Source organism: Dicentrarchus labrax, unplaced genomic scaffold (assembly GCF_905237075.1).
Source record: "Dicentrarchus labrax unplaced genomic scaffold, dlabrax2021, whole genome shotgun sequence".
Taxonomy (NCBI): domain Eukaryota; kingdom Metazoa; phylum Chordata; class Actinopteri; family Moronidae; genus Dicentrarchus; species Dicentrarchus labrax.
This window is the reverse complement of record NW_026136714.1, coordinates 10665885-10685191: the sequence shown is the minus strand read 5'-3', so window position 1 is coordinate 10685191 and position 19307 is coordinate 10665885. Positions and strand designations below refer to the sequence as shown.

The 19307-nt window shown below is 39.4% G+C and overlaps 1 protein-coding gene across 4 annotated transcripts in view; it reads right to left on the bottom strand.

Annotated features, from left to right (window-relative positions):
• The window catches only part of frmd3 (FERM domain containing 3), a 57014-nt gene that overhangs the window by 12147 nt on the left and 25560 nt on the right, over positions 1 to 19307 (bottom strand). For 2 of the 4 annotated variants that reach the window (XM_051421625.1, XM_051421626.1), the window contains exons 6-14: positions 16483 to 16606; positions 14555 to 14642; positions 12579 to 12667; positions 11385 to 11448; positions 10926 to 10961; positions 8614 to 8702; positions 6379 to 6453; positions 5128 to 5196; positions 4750 to 4874 (exon numbers count right to left, since the gene is read on the bottom strand). In XM_051421625.1, coding sequence (XP_051277585.1) covers positions 4750 to 4874; positions 5128 to 5196; positions 6379 to 6453; positions 8614 to 8702; positions 10926 to 10961; positions 11385 to 11448; positions 12579 to 12667; positions 14555 to 14642; positions 16483 to 16606 — 759 coding nt within the window. The remainder of the gene's footprint in view (positions 1 to 4749; positions 4875 to 5127; positions 5197 to 6378; positions 6454 to 8613; positions 8703 to 10925; positions 10962 to 11384; positions 11449 to 12578; positions 12668 to 14554; positions 14643 to 16482; positions 16607 to 19307) is intronic. The other 2 variants (XM_051421627.1, XM_051421629.1) reach the window with 1 other exon arrangement.

The window sequence follows — 19307 nt, the reverse complement described above, 5'->3', positions numbered from 1 at the left end:
CATTTCTGTGCTCAAGAACCTCCATCATTCAGTCTGATGACAAACCTCAAACCCAGCTGTCTGCGGTAAGACCCCCACACCCTGACTGACCGGCCTGCCAGCTGAGCCCTGAGGCTGAGATGGGTACAAACACACACACACAGACTGAGAGAGATGGTGAGAGACATACACCAGACGCATTCTCTCTCTCTCTCTCTCTCTCTCTCTCTCTCTCTCTCTCTCTCTCTCTCTCTCTCTCTGATGCACAGACATGGCGGACCCTCCTGTGAATGTCAGCGATGTTAACAAAGAGTGGAGGGGCATTAGAGGAGGATCAGGCCCAAAGCTGCAGTTTCTATATATAACCAGGTGGTCCTGACTGCAGAGGGGCAGCTAATCTAACTCTGATTACAGAGGGGCAGGCCTGACCCAGGATGGGATGGGGATCACTTTCTTTTCCTCTCTGCTAGTCTTTCTTTATCTCTGTCTTCATATCAGTCACATTTATTTCTGTTTCTGCTGCCCTACAGTAAATATGTTACACTTAGGCACTGGCAGGCAGAGACAGACTTCATTCATTGAAATACACTCCTTCAGGCTCATTTTTGATGATGAATTTAACTGTACAGTAGTTTGTTTGATGAAACAAGAATACTTGTTTCATCACTCCCAGGGTCCAATTTGTCATGTTTAGTGGTGGCAGGAGGGTGGATGTAGCCTCAAATGTGAGCCATGAAGTCTAATCCCCATGAAACATCCATGAGTTATAGCCTTAGCCAAAGAATGACCAGTTTGTGTGTGCGTGCGTGTGTGTGTGAGTATGTGCATGGATTTTGGTAGATAAGAAGGGGACAGGCTGTACAAACAGAACAAGGTCAGCACTGACCTTGGGTCAGCTTCCTGTTTCCCCTCTAATGGCTGAGATTAGTGCTCTGAATATAGATGGTGATCCTAGACCATCTCGAGGACACTTTATCCCAAAGTCCTTGCAGCAGACTTCTTTAAACAGTCATCATTTGACTGATTAAAGGTGGGGATATCCTCGAAACAAACTAGTTTGGACGACCATCTGTTTCATGGTGTTCCACTTAGTTGTACACACAAAAAGTGACAGAAGCGTTTGTGTAACAAATTTAAAAAGAGAGAGAAGAGAAAGAAGAACAACAGGCCTGGTGTAACAAGGTGACGCAGTCAAGCAGGAATTATACTTAGCGCATCTGTGAATACATAAGGATTCAAAAGGGTCCGTGTAAGGTCAATTTCGAGCAGACATCCGCATACCACAAATTTGTTGTGACTGCGTCGACTACTCCGCACAGCCACTACATATTACTACACTGAGTGAAACTCTGGGACAATATCTGGGCCTTAAGATTGATCTGAACATCTCTCTCAAACTCTTTTCAAGCTTTTAACAATTCCTCACACAATAACCACGGATACCTTTGAAGAGACCCTGTCCAAAAGTGTGCACCATTAACCTTGTTGGCTCGATTCATTCCATCTCACCACTTGAATATGATGAGAGGCTTTGTGCTTTGCCTTCAACTGTAATTATGTAGTAATATGTTAGTATCTTTTCAGAGCAGTGAGTTGTTCTCTGTTTTAAATAACTTAGAGATTGTAGACTAAAGACAAAGCCACAAATCGAGACAAATGTAAGATTAACCCTATTAACCCTCTACTGCTGCAGGGTTAAACAAATTTTAAAATAATAAACAACTAAAATGTTTTCTATTTTATTTAGTAGCATACAAGCGGTAACTGCAGTAGGAAACAAGGCATTTTCAAATTGAATCTAGTGTCATTACTCAGCCTGTATCCTGTCTGTGGTGCATGAGGCCCTTCATTTGATGACTACCTCCTGCCCCTCCCAAACTAACCAACTGAGACAGACAAGATGCTCACTGCTGCAGCTCTTTGACCCTGAGCCAAGAAGAATTGATTTTCCTCTAAATGTGATGAGGGAAGATGAGAGACAGACAGAGAGAGCAAGAAAGAGGAGGAGAGGCTGGAGAAAGCGACGGGGGTGGCTGTAAATTCTGTCAGGAGGGGCTTGAGAGAGAGAAGTCCATCAGCAGTTTAAAGAGAGTGATGGCACAACAGCGTGATTGTACTGTACATGTGCGAAGGCCTAAAGAGCGTGGCTCGGGTCGCTGTGTCAGGAGGGAGGGAGAAAGGAGGATGGGGTGTAAAATATGGAAGGAAAGAGTTAGGTAATAGGAGAAGAAGGGTTCAATGTCTGTGAAAGACAAAGGTTTGTGTCCTGTGGTGTGTGGGGGGATGAATAGATGGATGACGGAAAAAGAAAAGATACAACCCAGTAGCAATAACTCAGCAGTATGGAGAGGCTCTTTGCAAGGTGAGGATTTTATTCTCTGTGGGCATAATTTACAGTTTCACCCTCCACTTTTATTTCAGTTGGATTTACGCACTAAAATCTCTCAAAACTGTGTCTAGCTGCCAAAATCCAGGTGATAGAAACTGAACTGAGTTGATAAAAAGGTTTATACACTTGTCTATAGTACTGTGAGTGCACACTGTAAAAAGAAACAAGCAACAGTGAGTGTTTAAGCACTTTTTTTTGCCCTCAGTACTGTCTCTCAGGATATAAGCTGCTCTAACCCTGTGATTGGTGGTGGCTCAACCTGAGAGGAGAATCTTCTGAAACTATGCAGGGCTTGAAAAACTACTGCCACTTCCATCAGGAAATGGTCGGTACCAGAGTAGATTGCGCCTTAAGGTACGGTTGCATTACATTTCCATTCAACAAACTTTCCCTGCACTCATAATAACTTCTTCATTTTCAAAGTACATCAGAGTTTCTGTTGGCCGAAGCTGGACTCTGACCTGCAAGATAGCGCTGACACAGGAAATGGACGCTTGAATTTGTCCGTCGTATGAGCTTCAATAGAAGTGAATGGGAGTCGGTGCAAATATTAGAGAGACTAAAGTATAATGTTACCTTTAGTGTATTAAAATGGCTTCACAATTAATGTCTCTTTTTTCTCTCTTTCTGGCTCCACCAGCTACTTTGGTTTAAGGTTTTATGCTTCGTTTATACACACTGCACACTCACACACACATTCATGACTGATCTTCCCGACTACCATAGCTTCCCTTTGTGTTATAATAACCCTCACTTCCTTCTCATGCTTTGCCACACACACACACTCCTCCCATCCAACATCCAACATCCCTCCTAACCTTTGTTTATTCTTTCAGCCCTATAGTCCATGTTCTCCCTCCCTCACATTGTCTCCATCTCTTTAAACTCCTCTCTCTCCTCGCTGCTCTCGTTTTGTCTTGTGTAACCTTAACCCTGTCCACTTCCCTTACCACAAGATGTATGCTTGAATCAGATAATAGGTTGCAGTGGAGAGTGTCAGGAATAATAAAGGAGAGAAAAAGCGACAGAGAATAACGATAACATGCAAAAAATGTCGCAAGGGAAAGCTGAATCGCACAGTGTTTGGGGAATAAAACCTTAAAATACCAACTACTCTGTGCTGCTTTATTGGGTTTTCTCCTGGGCAGTGTTACTCTGCTCAGCCACATCACCTCATAAGGGAAAAAACCTGACCCTAGTCTTTTACCCTCTCACAGGGAGAGAACTGATCCAAGTTCAGCTGTGAGCCAGGTGTCAACAGGCCAGCTGATGAATAACTTAACTGAAATATCCCTCTGCAACCATCCTCATTATACCACTATGGCTACATACTCCTGCATAAGTTCTTAAACAATCTCCTAAAACCTTCAGAGAAATAATGTAATACAGTTCTAATAATAGAGTAAATACACAGTACACTTTCCATTCATTTATTCTAATGAAGCTAGCTTAACCTGGAGTCTTTTAGTCAGCCAATAAAATGAAAACGTGTGAATTTGTCTACAAGCAAGAATGCAATTCAGTGTAAATTAATATATTCATTTGGATTTAAATTAAGTTTTTCTTTTATATTATTTTCTCTATAATTTATATTTGTATGAAGATGTTTTTGCTGGAAACCTATTCTAGGAATTAAAAAGGAAATTACCAGGAAATAACAAACTGTTGAAATATATTATATGTGATAAATATGATAAATATGACCTCTGAGTTCTTAGTGGGCTGACTGTTCTGCATCATAAACCTTGTTTTGAAAGACTATTCAATTTGCTACACTGCCTAAAAGGAAGATATAGCGCAGAACTTATGAGTATGCATTAGTGCTTTATAAATAATCAAAGACATGATTTAAATGTGGAAAAAGCTGTGAAATAAAGCTAAACACTGGGAAAAAAAAACATTGTGGAGAAGGGCAATTATGCATAGACACACAGTATATCTAAGGTTCACAGTCACATTGCAGCTGATGTAGCTGAACAGAAGCATACAAGAACTTAAACAGAGACAGACCCCTTGGAGCCAAACAAATAACTTCTAATTGAGTTTTCCTTAATGATAACATAAGCTGGCTCTGTTTCTGTGAGGTCACAAAGTGTATCTTCCTCTGTAAAACACACACTAAGTGAGACACATGGACACACACACTCACACAGGCATGGTGGTAAACTCATGGAGGATCATGGCAAGGGTATTTTTAGTATGCTGCGATTGGTGTCTCCAGGGAGACGAGACTGATGGAGGGATTGGAGCATCAGCTGCTCAATTAACGCTTTCTGTCTGACGGTTGTGCATGTGCTTCTTCCTGCACCAGGGATACCCCATGTGACTATCCAGAGGTTCGTAGCAGGAGGGCATGTGTGTGTGTTTGTGTAATATCCTACCATTATCTGTGGCTGTCTCTTCATACTCGTTGGTGGAGGGTAGTGCAGGTACCAGCGGTTCCATGTTCATGATGAGGTTTTTATGGCTCAGAGAGTTAAAACTTCGACTCTGACCAAACTGGGCTCTGAAAACACAAACATCAACTACACTGACTGCTTTGTGCGTTACGTTGAGGTGTGTATTGTCTTGCATTATGAAAGTATGTCTGCTCTAGCTTTCCTTGCACATTTTGAGCCCCATAAATGGGTGATAATAAGATGTTTCCATGTAATATCTATCAGTAGTGCGGTATTATTGTAAATAAGCAATAACTTAATTTTTAATAACAGTTTTCTAACTGTGTGAGAGAGTGCAGGTGATTTTTGACTTGTCCTTACCTGCGCACCTCTGGTGGCTCTCTCTGAATCTTAGAGCTGGCTTCTATCACCTCCTTGGCTACTCTTCCACTAATAGGGAGAAACACACATTCATTACAACAAAGACAAAGCTGTACAATTACTGTAATTTATCTTTTACCATGTTGCATGTTTAAAACTCAATCACAAATAGCTTTACAAAGTAAAGAGTCGATCACTTCTTGTTTTGTCTTGTGCACATTTACTTGAATTCCTCAGGCTTTCAGTCAGACTCGCATGGTTTTAAAATACTTTTTGCTAAACCTGTCTATGTGTTAAAACACTTATATAAATTTTCAAATTGAAATGAGAGTCTGACTGATAGGATGACGTCAGAAGAGTCTTGCAGTTGTTGCTAATAATCAGTGCTGTTTCTGTGCTGCTGAGCAGGAAGTGTCAGTAGCTCCATTAGTCTGATTGTTGGGCGACTCTGACCACTCGGTTTCAACCCAGCAGGCTCCACCATCCCACACATTAGTCTATTGTTGCTGAGATTGATGGTTAGGTCGTAAATTAGAGGGTGAAATGATACATCTGGGGTGGTAGGCATCCACTTGATAGTACAAGGGACATTAATACTGCATGCTGGCAAACATAGGCCTGTACTGGCAAATGCTGTACGATGAACAGCAATCAGCTAAACCAACACAAGCTTGATAAAGATCCGATCTACTCTGCTTCATGAAAATTGCCTTCGTTTGTGGACCACAAATCTCTTTCCTGTTTCCATTTGGACAAATTGCACCAATTCCCGTATTTCATAACAAATTCCACCATATGCCGTTACTCATGGTTGAGCCCTTAAGCCAAACTGCTTTAGCTAGCTGATGAAATGGAGCGGACTGTAGTGTAAGCCTGTTAAAGAGCTTTGTCTGAGAGGAGAATCGGGGCTAACATGGTTTCAATAACAGACTTAGACAGAGGCTTTCCTGTAATATTAGGGTCAGTAAATCACAGAAACCATCACGCTGGATGTAGGTGCTGATGTGCAAAGAGGAGAAGCAGCATGTTGATGGGATCAAGGTACATTAAACATCTCAAGTGGCTGACTCTGTATCTTTGTATCTCCCCCTTTTCTGCATCACTGTAGTTATTTGTCTCTGTTTTGCAGCTCTCTTCATACACTCTCAATCTCACTCACTTTCCTTTAAGGCATCTTTTACTGTCAAAATCCTGTCTGTCACTGTATTGTCTGAAAAAGTGTTATGAAAACTAACTTGAATGCTGTCTCACCTGTATCTGAACCTGCTGCCTTTGAAGAAGATGTTACTGCTAGAAACAGTCTTTATCTGACTTGACTTTGCACACCTGTCAGAGAGAGGGAGAAAGAAACAAAAACAGGTGCAAACAAAGAACGTCATTATTACAAAGCAACTGCGACACAAAGTCTTTTTACTTTTAGGTAATGTACCAACAGTGAGAGGCTGGCAGTGAGTGACAAAGAGGGGGGTGTTTCAAGGTGCACCATTTTTAAAGTTTATGCTGTAGGTCAAACCTTCATGTTTGGTTCAGGATCATTTATCATGTGAAACCAAACCCCAGAGTGCAAACGTACACCTCTGCTCTGCTCAGTGTGACAGAGCCAGACAGACTGAGAGAGGGAGGTACGTTCTCAAAGCTCTGCTTGTCTGCCATTTACAAACTCAATTCACTCTGATTTGATTAAGCTGCTCTGATGCTTGTCTGACATCCGAGCTGACATCCACTCCCTCTCTGTCCGCCTCTCAGAGACACATGAGCTGCTGTCATTAAGAAGTCAATACCCAGGGTTACACAGGCAAGGGCTATTATCGGAAAGCTTTTATAACTTCATAACCTTGTCTTCCTTTTGTAAGCTTTCATACATGTCATGTAATTTATTTTTTATATAAAAGAGTATACAGCAAATATAACATAGGAAAATCATGTGGAAAGATTAAAAGAAAATATGAGTGAACAGTATGGAAAAATTAGGGCTGCAGTGAAGATGGAGGGGTGGTCCTTCAGAGTGATTGACAGTGTGAAGGAGCAAGAGCACCATGACAAAATCAATCACAAGGCAACCTTAAATTTCTGTGTTCCCTTGGAAAATCTTGTCTCCTTCAACCTGACGTCTTCACATTACATCTGAGCCGCTGTTTAAAGCCAGTGGTTCCTCTCGTCCCGTTCCTTCTTCACACTGCCTCCTTTGTAGTTTGTTTCCAATGCTCCCCCAAGTCTTCATTATTTCAGTCTTCCTTTGGGCTCACATGAGGTCCTCTCAGATTTTAAATGCATATTTTTAATGATTCAGAGTTAATTTATAATCCAGGGTGTTTGTGGGAAATGTTGTGTCCCCAGATATGATTTTCATTGACTCCTGAGTAAACACTTAAAGTCTTGAGAGACCCGAAAATTAAACCTGTCAGTTGTCAGTTTCACCACTCAACGTCCACTCAAGGACTGTGTCAGACAGTCTTCCTCAGCAGATGTAGTTGCCCTCCAACACTGAAATGATTATTTTCACTATTGATTAATCTGCAGATTGTTTTTTTTTTTTTAACTAAATTGTTTGGTCTATAAAATATCAGAAAACTGTGACATCATTAAATGTCTTGTTTTCTCTGACCAACAATCAAAACCCCAAATTTATTCAGTTTACTATGATGGACGACAAGGAAAACTAGATAATGTTCAGCATTTTTGCTTGAAAACAGACAAAAACGGTTAACAGATTATCAAAATTGTTGCCGATTAAATTACTGTTGATGAACGAATTGATTAATCAACACATTTTTGCAGCTGTACATTTTGGCTTTAAGATTGAAACTGAAAGGTCCTTCTTGACCGTAGAAATGACTGTTAACGTAACAGTATTATAGCGATCTGTCCCATTGTGATCTGATCCCTCACGGTGGTTCGAGGAGTAGTTCAAGGAGGAAAAGAGTTCAGGTGGAATATATTGCTTTGCTGATATTCCCACTGAACCCTGACTGAGGCAAAGAGCTCATGTGTGGTGTTTTGTCACAACCACGTCACAACCACGACCACAGACAAAAATAAAGTTTAGTCTCCATTCTGTCACTTTTGCCTTTACCCCGAGCTTGTTTCCATTCCTGTCACGCCGGCAGTGTCAATAGTCAGTCAATATTTAGAGCGACGGCCTCGGAGCGATCAGCTGCTCCCCAGAGAAGGACAGCAGCACATTAAAGCAGAGCAACAGAGAGGCAGGAACATAAGGTGAAAAGACTGATAATGTGCTGAAAATCAAAGGAAACATGGAGGAATATGGAGGAAAGCCAATTTAACCACTTGTAAGTGATAAAGAGATTTATAATATATGATAATTCTATGTTCCTCACATTCCTAATTTTTTACCTACAACATTAAATATTTATTTTTTGGTGGAATAATTCTGCACAGTCTCCAGAGTCTCTGAGTTCAAGAGCAGCTCAATACATTTCCTGAATGTGTGTGTGTATGTGTGTGTGTGTGAGTATGTAGACGCACTTGTAAAAGGCTTGGTTCTCCACCCCGCACTTCCATAAGTGCTTACACGCTGCAGGGGTCGAGGTGTGAAATGTCAACACCAGTTTCTTCTGCACAGAAAAGGACAAAGACACAAATAGAGAGAGAAAGACAGTGAGTATGAGAAATTGGATTAGGTGTGAATAAGGACAAGAGAAGTGCTGAACACGATAAGAGGGAGCTGTGCAAAATGCTGACCCACAGACCCAATGCTGTAAGCTTAGCAAGATGTGAGACAGATATAGTGATTTGGCCAAAGCGTTCAGCAGTAAAAAGGGCTTGTAGCTTGCAGAACACAGGTCTTTATGGACTAAGAGGAGGGATATATTCTTGTAAATGTCTAATTTTCACTCCTGTGTGTCTGGTAACACGAGATACGGGATCAATGCTGCTCTACAACGAGGATAGAGGGTGAGCGAGAGAGGGAGAGAGGAAACACTGAGATCAATAACATGGGAGTGAGTTACTGTAAAACAGCAACAACCATGGTACGCAATACCTATAAATCTTAAAAAAGAAAAAGATTGGATCATAAAATGGTTCAGAAAACCTCACCACACAGTTTACGGCTGTGCACTGATCCAGTTTGTTTCCTTTTCCTAAAGTCAGCTTTATTGCTCAACCCCCTCAGTGTCACACATCAGTTATATTAGGTATGTAGCTGTGATTTACACACATGTGCTGCAGTGGCCATGTGTGTGTGTGTGTGTGTGTGTACCAGAACTGCATATTAAACTTTTATTAACAAATTGCCTTTGGTCCCACTTTGACTGACATGCAAAGGTGCTTTTATGTACTGTAGTAACAGCACTTATGGAAATAACTTTCATCTTGTGTTTCCAATAACTCAATCAATGGGATACAATCATCTGCTGGTGACTTTTCAACTGCTATCTCCTGGTTAAACCCATTTAAATCAACCATTAACATCTGTTTCTAAGCTGGCACACCAATAGGTGACTAGAGAATATGATAAAATAGATAAAGTGCTGTTTAAAAGACATTTCAGGCAAGTGTTACTGTCATAAAGCCATGAAAAGTTGCCGTCAGCTCAAAGTGGGAGTGTTAAGTTAATGTGTTCCAGGCTAAATAACGGAGGTGAGGGCAAAGAGTGAAATCATGCAGTGACCTGTCACACAGTGGAAGAACAAACTACACATCAATACACGATTCAAATCCTGATAAAATACAGTGAAAAATCTTAGAATACACTCACACACACACTCACACATATACAGTCAAACGGAAGTTGAATGAAATTTTCTGACAATAAATACACAAAATGGACAGAGTTATAGATTATACATCATAATCTATAGTTTACTGATAATGGAGCAGTGAAGCTTATTTTGACAATGAGTTTATGGGGGAAAGTTGCACAGAATGGTGATTATAATCTAAATTTAAACCATAAAAATGAATATTTTCAGCGACAAAGACACAAAATAAATGGGCTAAAAACTGAAAAGTAATAAATAAACTGAATGAACTGACAATGCAGACAACTTTAAAACAAAACAAAATGACACAAACAACGCTGAAAAAACAAATAATAAAAAAGACGATGAAAAAAGGCTCCTCCAATCATAAAGTGAGGTGAGGGCAGGACTGTGGGGAGAGGCATCAAATTGAGGATTTAAGTAGAAGAATGTTTTGTGCTGCTATTATTACTTGTATTTACTCACCAGTGATGACTATGTTTACACACAGAGAGAAGAGACAGAAACACAAAGATAAAACTGCATCTTCAGCCATTCATGAGTTGCCGAACAGACAAACAGGCAGACAGACCGACAAGTTAAGCAGAGATGAGAGAGCTGGTTTGAACTTCTGTAAGAGAATAGTTATGAGACTGATCGACTGGCTCATAGGAAGATTAAAGAGCAGCCTGGCTTTAACTACAGTGAGACAAAGTATTAGTTAATGAGTTAATGTGTCAAACAGCAACGTGGGACACAATCAGCTGTTGTTCTTGCAAAATAAGGGTGGTATGTACATATCTGAGACACAATGCACCCAAAGATCGCTCAGAATCTACCACAGCTCCGGACTGGATGACAAACATCGAGCATACAGATGAAACATGTGTCCCAAATGCAAGACACCTGTTCTGGTTGTAATTTAACACACATTTTAAGCCTTTAAGTTTTCGCTGTTTGTGTCAAGTTTCAAGCAGAGACGTCATAAATATTTATATTTGTTCAAGTCCTAACGTGTATGCAGTGAAGGAGTCTCATATTTGGGCCACAGTCGACACGTAATGTGAGTGAGGAGGTTAGTTGTAACACACCCACCATCCTGTTACAGTGAATCCTGCCTGTTAAGGAGATCTGAAACAGCGACACACATATACAGTGTGTGTGATGGTGGACAGGATTACATAGACAAACAGTACAGTTTCATAGCACATTTATCTGATGTAACCATTACACGGATGAAGAAAGGGGAAAAGGAAAGGCAGGAGGAAAGAGAACAAAGGATGTACAGTACACTTGGATGTCAAAAGCAGTCACTAACATGAAACTTAATCCAAATGAACACAGACACTAACTGTGCATATACATCAAAGTCTTTTTTCCTCTCCACAAATATTAGAGGTTGAGATCTAACAGGTCAGTATGACGATGACGGCTTTAGTACACAAGACTACACAATTCATCATCGTGATGGAGGAAACTACACAGCACATTTTATTGTTCAGTTTTACCCTTCAGAGGAGAAAGTGGATGCAGGAGGGAGGACACTGCACTCACCTCTTTCTGTATCCCAATGACGTAAAAGGTTTTCCCTTCGAACTTCAGCTTGCTAACATCATTCCTGCAAAGAAGAATTAGTTAAAAACATGATCAGCGTTAAAGATAAATAATAAAAACAAATTTGACTGAAGGAAATTATTATTCTACTTTTAATTCAAAGCTGTGTCCTTAAAGTCATGACATACAGTGAGTTTTACCATTTTTAGGCTTGTTTACATTTACACCTGCTGAATACAATCTTGGTGGTACTTTACTTGTACTTACATTATGGTATTAATACTCTATTATTTTCACTCCACTACCTTTTATTTTACAGCTACGTATATGCTAGTTGAATTTCAGATTTAAGTTTCTATTAAAGCATATAACCATCTTAAAATATGAAGCATTGTTATAGATTAAACTACCAAACAATACATAAATAGTAAGAAATTGTTGACCAGCTGCAACATTAAATGCCCACAAACATTAACACATTCGTAATAATCTAATTACATAACATATGTAACAGTATAACACTCTAGAAAGGCTCACACTGCATAACGAGTGTTTTTGATACGTAAAATACATTTTGTTCTTAATTCTTATGTTCTTTTACTTAAGAAAAGCTGTGAGTGCAAAGGCATCACTTCTAATACATGGTGCATTAGTGAACGTCATCATGTACCTAACAGTTACAACATACAACCAAAACATTGTCAGAAGCTGCTAAATGTTATTATTGAATCATGATAATCTCAATATGAAGTTTCATTGAGTTTAAAGGACCAGTGTGTAGAATTAAGTGGCATCTGGCCGTATAGTTGCAGACTGAAACTCACTCGCTTCACCCTCCCTTTCCAAGTGTGAAGGAGAAACTACGGTGGCCAGCACAATTCTTATTTTCAGAGGATTATACACTAATGAGAACATGCCTATGGATATTATATTCAATTTCTACCAATATATCCTCCTAAATGTTACACACTTGACTGTCATATTAACAGTAACTGATTTATTCAGGGTGCAAGAGAATAAAGCTCCGCCATGACAATTTCAGTCATTTTAAATTGCTAAAAGTGAATATTAAATTTAGCTCTATTTGAGATGAAGCATAGAGTGAGAGTATGTTATAATTACATTTCATATAGGCTACACATTTAATTTCCATCCTTACAGGTTTATATTCAAGAATTAGGGACAATTATGTACCATTTGAGGAGATGGATCCTCTTGTTTCCCTGGAAGACCACAAACCCTGTGGCTGTGAACCCAAGAAAGGCTGTGGAGCCTGTAAAATCCTGCAAACACACACACACACACACACACACACACAACATGCAGAGTGAGAGGCAGCACATGGCAATATAGGATACAGGTGGATTAACAGCGGGGAGGCAAGTGGGCCATCAATAATCTCCATGGTAATGGCACCTACTCAAAATCACTTGTTTGCTTCAAACTTCAACCCCCAATTTGCAGTAACTGGCATCAAGAACAAGGCACAGAAAATACAGAACAGCTACACTCAGTTTGATATATTGAGGTGAAATGAAACCAATATCAACAACAGAGTAAGAGCGGAACACAATAATATGTTCCTGTCACTCTCCCGCATCGTTGCTCATCATCTGTAGACCTCCTTTCCTCTGCAGGCATGCCTCTCTGTATCTCTATCATCACTCTGTATTCTCCACATTGTCTTGCTTACTTTCTCTGATTCTTGATCTTCACGTATCTGCACGTGCATGATGTTTCGGGTCCAGCAATAACAGCCATTTCCAGCAAACAAAATTGAAAACACTGCTCCACTGCAGATAAAGGGGGTCCTCTCCAATAGACAGAATTGAAGTATCTTGTTTATCTGCGCAGCATGCTTTGACACGCTTTTCCATAGGAGGTGACCCTGTTTCAAGGATGACGGTGAGAATGAGGGAATTGTAAAATATTTTCTTTATCAGATTCAGTCTGTCTCATCTGTCACAACAGTCCAAGAGAAACACTAAGAATAAAACACAATGGGGTGCCTGGTTAGCTCAGTGGGTAGAGCTGGCGACCCATGTACCGAGGCTGAGTCCTTGCTGCAGTGGCCCAGGGTTCGAATCTGACCTGCAGCCCTTTGCTGCGTGTCATCCCCTCTCTCTCTCTCTCTCTGCCCCCCTTTCCTGTCTGTCTTCAGCTGTCCTATCAAATAAAGGCAATAAAAGCCCCAAAAAATACTTAAAAAGAATAAAGCACAAGCTGTATTTTTATCAAAGGAACCATAGTACTAACTGTAGATCTTCACGATAAAAATTTAATGACATTGACTTGAGGATTTTCTCTAACCAGTCAGTAAGAATATTGACTCCTGAAAGTGGTGGTTTCTGTGCAAACCAAATCTCTTTTGTTGACCAGGATAATGTTTTCCGAAGGTGCAAATGTAAACTAGCAGCTGACTTGGATCTGATGATGGAAACTGACCTATCCTCACTCCTCTCTTGGTGAACTCTCAGGTTTGCTGAAAGGCTGCTGTCGGTAAAGTTAATCATGTGTATAGTAGTTTGTTTAATATCTAAATTAAGGGCAAATAAGCAGAGAGTAAAGAGGGCGAGTGAGTATATATGTGTGTATGTGACACAGACCAACAAGCTAGTACTTGTACTTCCACACAACTGCATGAACAACTTTGGTGAATATTTACATCCGTGCATGAATGGCTGCAACTGAAATAAGCTTTTTATCTATAATGATGCAGATTAAAAATAAAAAAACATCAGAAAACAGACAACAGAGAGCGTAACTTCTTACTTACGAGAGGACTGCAATAATAATTGCTATAACCGTAACCATAAGTTTCAGTATCACGTGATCAGAGCAACTGCCCCAATGAGTTTGTATAATAAATGAGTTAAAGGTCTGTGTGGAAATTATTATATACCAGCAGTTATGTTTGAAAGCATTATGTATGTAAACATACATGTACAGCACACAGTACATACTGCGTATACAGTGAACAATTTGTGACAAAGGTGGAAACATGAAGTGGAGGGTCTCTAAGACAGTGAGATATATTTCTATGATCAACAAAATGCAACAATAATTTGAGTGAATTAGGATCACTTTGATCAGTGCAACCGTGTCAATATCAACAGCAGCAGGTTTTACAGCCAGACTGGATTAAAGTGTACATTCTTCACTAATGTTACCTTGCATGGGTGAGGGTCAACTCCATACGTTTCAAGGCTGTGAGCCCTTTGGAGCATGTTCAACTCTGCTAATGCAGCACACTGGCCCCTAAAAGAGAGGAGAGGAGAAGTTTGTACAAAAATCAACATGTTGGTGCTGTTGTGATTGTTTATGAAACTAAATCATCATTATTATGGATGTTTTCATTCTAGTCATCATCTGCTCAAGGTTTCTGCCTCGTAAAAGCAACTTTTTTTTGCCATGGTCACCAAGTCCTTGCTCATGGTGGGAACTGGGTCTCTGTAAATCATTTTATAAGGAGTACGGTATAGACCTGCTCTATTTGAAAAGTGTCCTGAGATAACTTGTCTTATGATTTGGTGCTTTACAAATACAAGGTATGGTAATACATTTGTGGTAATTCAAAAAGGGCACTTATAGTCTACAGTTCATATATTTTTTTATTTTTGTGTGTACATACAATAGCAGCATTGAGTGACTATGAACTTCTTATGTGTCTTTTACGTGTCCTCAAATGATTTGTGTCCATCCTAAATATGGACTCATGGCCTGAAGGGTGAGGGCACTGACACCAACAGCTGACAATAGGCTTTAAAGTGAGAGAAAACCACAATGTCCACATGAGATTAGATAAATACTCTTGTTGCTCTCTCCAGTACAAATTTCAATGAAAACTTTAGTTTTTCTGTGTGTTTCACTAAATTATTACTATCATTACATTTGGCCCATATTTGGATAGTCTTTTAACATTTTGCACAAACAGACACATAAAATAGGTCACATGCTCAGTGGGAGTGTGGAAGTGCTGCAAAGTCAAGAAACTGAATGATGTACATTGCTGCTCAACCTGACGCCAGACAAATAAATCAACATTAAAACTGCACACACACGTGTCTACATGCAAATAGAGGTAAAATGCTAAACCCATTAAAGAACTGCTTGAGTACAACCCACAGACACACACAGTCCACCCCATCCTATTTGTAAACCACCTGAAGTCTTCTTCTGCGGCTCAGCAGTAATCTACATGTTGTTAATCCCGTTCGTCAGACCCATCAGGGCAGACGGAGGGCACTGAGCATCATCTGCCTCTGTGCTGTGGGAAATGGAGGATTTGTCTTTGATGTTCTATAATCGCTGTAAGTGTGACGGTCGCAAACCTAACAACATGATTCATGAGCCGCAGCGATGATACAAATACACACACACACACACACACACACACACACACACACACACACACACAACCCGAGGGAGGGGGTTTCATGTACATTACTGCATGTGATCTTATGATTTAGGGAACTTATTTTGTCTGTGCAGAGTACAGTTTAAGATTAAGAGTGGGACATTAACTTTAACACATGTTTATGATTATTTTCAATCATCTGTATATCTATGCAGAAACCTCTAAACGCATTAATGTCCCGCTCTTCTTTATTCAGCTTCTTCCTTATATTGCAATGTATTCCACAGCCAATTTATCTCCTCGAACAAGGAGAGGACATCTAATTTATCAGGTCTGGGTTAAGCTCATGTTTTACTCCATCCATGCTGTAAGGTTGATTTTCATCCAAATTTAAATTCTGAAAAGATCTCGCAGTAACGAGCAAGGTGTCCAAAACAAGCTTGAAATAAATAATTCATGCTCATTTCCCTGCAAATTAATTTCAGTTTTCATTTACTTTCAGCTGAATCTAAACTGAAATACCTTCTGCGAATGTCTGGGTATCATCCAATTTTGTCTCTAGCCAGAAAGACAGAAAGTGCTTTGTTGTTTGTAGAGTAGGAAATTGTATGTTTTGAAAACAGATCACAGAAGTGAGCATCCACGCCTGTCACCAAAATCAAACAGTAAAGTGATAACAAAGACACCGCTGCAGACAACAAACAACCGCAGCAGACTCACATGCACACACATCTCTTTTACCTGAGCTCGTTCTTGTGTATTTCTATAATCTTCCTCTCCAGTTTGAGGGATTGTTTAGGGAACAGCTTGAAGTCTCTGATGTAGTCTGATGGGTGCTCCTCTGGGTCGTAGTCCCCGAGCTCAGCTGAAGACAGAGGGTGACATTAGTGTGAAAATGGTCTACAACCCTGGTTAAATGTGCGTGTGTATATCTGTTTGAAAGTAACAGATAAACATTTTCAAGCAGTAGCAATTAAACATGCTAAATAAATGCAGTTCAATTTTGAGAAATATACTTATTTGCTTTGTGGTGGAAAGAAGATGCTGGAGTTAGCAGTCGATGAGCTTAGCTTAGCATAAAGACTGGAAACAGAGGGAAACAGCTAGCCTGGCTCAGTCCAAGGCAACAAGATCTAGTTACCAGAACCTCCAAAGCTAATTAATTAACACAATATATCTTGTTTATTTAATCCATACAAATATCGGGAGCAGCAACTTCCTGGAGTCTCTGCTGGTTGCATGAGTGGTATAAATCTTCTCATCTAACTTTCCACCAGAAAAAAGCACAGCAAAAACGTAACATCCAAAAAACTCAAAACTATTCCTGTAACAGTTTTTTGTCATCAGCAAACCTGCTGGTTGCTCAAACCCAAACAAAGGCTTAAAGAGAGATCTTTTTGATAATAGTTTTGTTTCCACAGGGGAAATATACCCAAAAAGCCTGAGAGATAAATATGTCCCTTATTGAATCCAGTACAAAGTCCTAACAGACACTAATTTCTTGGTTAAACCCGTTCTTAATTAGCAGTCATAATAAAGGTTAAATCAAATACTTGCCTGGAGTTTAATTAAACAGTAATCCTCAACCTATTCTCCAGCTCCGTAATCAACACCCTGACAAAGTGGGACAGGGACCTGCCGACGTTAATCAGAGCAGCCAATGATACGACGCAGACACACTCTGGGTTGAGATAACGCAGCCAGTCACACTCTGCTCTCTGGGGATATGAGCCAATCGGAGAGTGTTTGCACAGTTCAGTGATTTGTGTGGGAGCCAGAAGGGTTCATTCATATGATACAGCAGTTTAGCTCTTTATCCATAATAAAGCAAGTGGCTCTGCACTGTTACTGCTAATTAACTGAAGAGAAATTCTTACTTATTTCTTCTTGTAGTGTTTTAAAATGTAGGATTACCAGTCTAATGAGTTGAAATGTAGTCAGTTGATGAGGCAGAGACCAGACAAATGGACTGATTGGTTTGATTGCCAGATTGCCGGGTTGCACTAGCTCTTCTTTCACACTAAATTATGATATTCTTTAAATGATAATTAAGCGGAGATTTAGAGTTACACAACACTAAATCTTAACAGCTCGGACCAAATTAGTTGCACTAAATATTTACACCCTGTAACTGGCAGCTGTACCTAACTGTTAACTTACTAATATATGACAAGTTTAGGTGGAAGAGTAGGCCAAAAAGAAATAAAAGGAAACATGGTCGACAGATCAGGCTTGACACATGATCATAATGCTGTTTAACAATGATCTGCTGGGAGATTTTTAATTATATTTCTTATAAATAACACAAAATAGCCAAATTACAACATGTAAATGCAGAACTCTAAACTGTGAAACACAAAGGTATCCACGTATACCTCAAGTATATAAATAAAACGATATAAAAATACATCTACTACCAATGTGAAGAAATGCCAAAACTAAAGTTCCATATTTGTATCTCCAAGTGGCATATTTTCTTATATTTGAGGTACAGTAAAAGCAGGTACAAATATGGAATTTTATTGTTGAATTTCTCCAAATTGGTGCAGTAAAAATGCTTGATATTAAGTATGCTTGTAGTCTTAGATGCGCAGAAGTCAGATATACCATCCATAGCCAGGAATTATTGAGCAAAGTGTTTTTACAGTAGCTCAAATATGGTCAAATATTGAATCTGGAGGTACAAATATGGGACTTTTATTATTGAATTTCTCCACATTGGTGCTATAGAAATGCTTGATATTAAGTATACTTGTATTCTTATATGTATAGAAGTCAGATATACCATCCATAGCCAGGAATTGTTGAGCAATATGTTTTTACAGTACCTCAAATATGTGAAAATATGCCACTTGGAGATACAAATATGCAACTTTTGTTTTGGCATTTCTTCACATTGGTGCAGTAGACATGCTTGATATTAAGTATGTTTTTTATTCATCATGGGCGCATGAAACACTTTAATGTAACATATTTTATTTTAAATGTAGGTTCGAATTATAGCTTACTGTTCTAAATACCTTTATTTTGAAAATCTGAAGTGAATACGCTGTAAATTTAAGTGCGGCTGATTTGACCACGGAGATCAGAGTAACGGCCTGCTTGACCGCAGTTATCATATCACAGTCATTATCTTGAGATCTCAAATTAATTAACTCGTTATCACGGGAAAACGGAGGAAATAAAATGTATGAATGCATGGCCCTTTAGGGCTTCCGTTATCTACAAAGGATTACCAGGTAAATTGAATACCTTATTCAATTTTTGGCTGTTATGTTACAACTTGTAATGTGTTGTGTTGTGTGTGTTATATATGCAGATTTTATATATTTATATTTCTATATGCAGTTTTTCTTTGTCAAATGTGAAGGTGTGACATCCCCAGGACAAAATTTGAGATGATTTCAGCACTAAAATTAAACAGGCCATGTGCTACCAACATCTGCCATAACTCCTTTAACATGTTGGACAAGAGATTTACAGTAAGAATGCAGTTACTGATAAACTGCTAAAGTATTAAAAACAGTTATAGATTATGAATCTGCCAGGGGCCATCACCAATACCA